The sequence below is a fragment of the Antrostomus carolinensis genome, unplaced genomic scaffold (assembly GCF_000700745.2).
Source record: "Antrostomus carolinensis isolate BGI_N321 unplaced genomic scaffold, ASM70074v2 scaffold26825, whole genome shotgun sequence".
NCBI lineage: Eukaryota > Metazoa > Chordata > Aves > Caprimulgiformes > Caprimulgidae > Antrostomus > Antrostomus carolinensis.
Genome location: NW_010317463.1, coordinates 1 through 2,364, shown reverse-complemented (window position 1 = coordinate 2,364; position 2,364 = coordinate 1). Strand labels below are relative to the sequence as shown.

The 2,364-nt window shown below is 59.8% G+C and overlaps 1 protein-coding gene across 1 annotated transcript; it reads right to left on the bottom strand.

Annotated features, from left to right (window-relative positions):
- Positions 1 to 110: 110 nt before the first annotated feature.
- Positions 111 to 2,313, bottom strand: LOC104519414 (receptor expression-enhancing protein 4; the record flags this gene model as incomplete). Its single annotated transcript, XM_029085113.1, has 6 exons — positions 2,065 to 2,313; positions 1,910 to 1,986; positions 1,569 to 1,689; positions 1,319 to 1,432; positions 380 to 521; positions 111 to 280 (listed from the first exon to the last, which is right to left on the bottom strand). Coding segments are annotated over exons 1-6 (873 nt in total), but the record flags the coding sequence as incomplete, so codon positions are not given.
- Positions 2,314 to 2,364: the final 51 nt, after the last annotated feature.

The window sequence follows — 2,364 nt, the reverse complement described above, 5'->3', positions numbered from 1 at the left end:
CCAATCCGAGGACGCAGGAGCCGGGAAGAACCCTGGGCAGGGGGGAGGGATGGGTCAGAACCCCTCACCCCAGCCCCACACCACCACATCCCCCCCCTCAACCCTGGTACCTCTTTTCCTGGTGCCTTCTTCCTCACCGTGCGCAGGCTCTGGCTGCGGGAGAGGGGTTTGGGGTCCCAGTTGTGGGACAAAGGCTCTGGAGAGACCCTTGAGTCTGACCAGAGCTCCTCATCCTCCGTCTCACTCTCACACTGCCGGCAGGTTGATGATGTGCTGTAGGCTGGGGACATGGAGGGGGCACATGCCAGCTCCTGGCACAGCCCCTCATGGGTCTCACTGGAACCTTCTCCAGCATTGTGATCCCTCTTTCCCAGCTCACCCAGCAGCTGCCGGCGGGTCTCCTGCTCCTCTTGCTCCTCCAGGTACAGGGGGTCCCGGTAATGCACGGGGGCTTCGTCGGGGATGGAGCGCAGGTCCTGCATGCTGAAACTGCGGAGCCGCCCGGCCAACGCGCCCTGGCTCTGCAGAGGGGGATGAGAAGAAGCCCAGAGAAGCTGTGGATGCTCCTCTCCCTGTTCAAAGCCAGGTAGGATGAGGCTTTGAGCAACCTGGTCTAGTGGAAGGTGTCCCTGCTGCTGGCAGGGGGGTTGGAACTGGATGACCTTGAAGGTCCCTTCCAACCCAAATCATTCTATGACAAAAAAGGATGGAAATGAGCCCCACAAAGAAAACCCCAAAGCACTGGGGCAGCCGAACACACGCAGGGTGACACAACCCCACTGAGCACAGCCCTGCACCCAGAGACCCCTTCTCCTGAAAGAGTTGGGGCTGTTCAGCCTGGAGAAGAGAAGGCTCTGGGGAGACCTTCTAGTGGCCTCCCAGTACCTGAAGGGGCTACAAGAAAGCTGGGGAGGGACTTTTCATAAGGGCAGTTAGTGACAAAACAAGGGGAAATGGGTTTAAGCTGAAAGAGGGGAGGTTTAGATGAGATATTAGGAAGAAGTTCTTCACTGTGAGGGTGGTCAGACACTGGAACAGGTTGCCCAAGGAAGTTGTAGATGCCCCCTCCCTGGAAGTGTTGAAGGCCAGGCTGGATGAGGCTTTGAGCAACCTGGTCTAGTGGAAGGTGTCCCTGCTGCTGGCAGGGGGGTTGGGACTGGATGAGCTTTAAGGTCCCTTCCAACCCAAACCAGTCTGGGATTCTATGACACCCACATTACCGAGGTCACCCATGCTGGGGTGGCAATTTCCCCACAAGGTCCATGGGGATGGAGCATCCTGAGGGAAGCAGAGCAGCCTCCTGTCGTGTTCCCAGTACCTTGGCAGCCGCCTGGACCGCGGCCGTGGCTGCCAGGTTGAGGCCCCTCTTGCCGAAGCGCACCATCGTCTCGTAGCTGCGCTCCCTGGCCTGGATGATGTACGTGTCGATCTCCTGCCGAGACAACCGCGGTGGTTTGGGGTGTCACCTCATCCCAGGGTTCTGCTTTAGCAGGCTGAGCACCTTGACAGTCCCCCCCAACCCTCACTAGGGTACGTGGGACCCCCCCCAGAGCCAGGTAAGCTCTTACCTTCTCCTTGCGGGCCAGCGTGGGGTGTATGAACTTGCGGTAGAGCAGACTGGCCCCCCGGGTGTAGGGTGAGAGCAGCCAGATGACAAAAGCCATTTTAACCTCGTAATAAAAGGGAAACCTGTCAAAGAAGGGGGAGAAGATGGTGGTGAGCAGATGCCAAGAGGGTCCATGACCACGTTCTGCTCCCTCACAGGAGGGATGGTGCCTCTTCCCTTCGCATCAGACCTGGAGACCCCCAGGGCAGACAGTGCCCCTCTGTCTGCGGGCAGAAGGTGGATGCTGTCCCCTTCCTCCCCCCCCTCCACGAGGCACAGGGACCCCACTAGACCCAACCTCACCAGGAGATGAGCAGGTCAGTGAAGGTCTCAGTGGCCATGAAGAGAGCGAAGACGATCCAGTACATCATCCATCGAACCTGGGGAGAGCGGGGTGAGCCCATCAGCCAGGGCAGGGCTGGAGCTCCAGGAAGGAGCTTCCCAAACACCTTACTCACATATTCCCGGATGTTTTTGGTCTTGACAGCCTTGTAGGAAGCGTAGGCAGGGTAGAGCAGCCCGAAGAGCAGCCTGTAACAGAGAGGGGGGGGGAGGCAGGCGGGCCAGCCCGCGTAGAGCAGCAGCAGCAGGGAATAGCAGAGCTGCCGGCCCCAGCGCCCCAGTTTGGCTCGGAGCTTCTCCAGCATCATGCCAGCCCCAAATCCACCGGGAAAAGGGATTTGGGAAGAGCCAGGTGCCAGCCCCATGAACTCGCCCACTCCCACAGGGACCGGCCCGACCTGTCGAGGCGGTGGAGG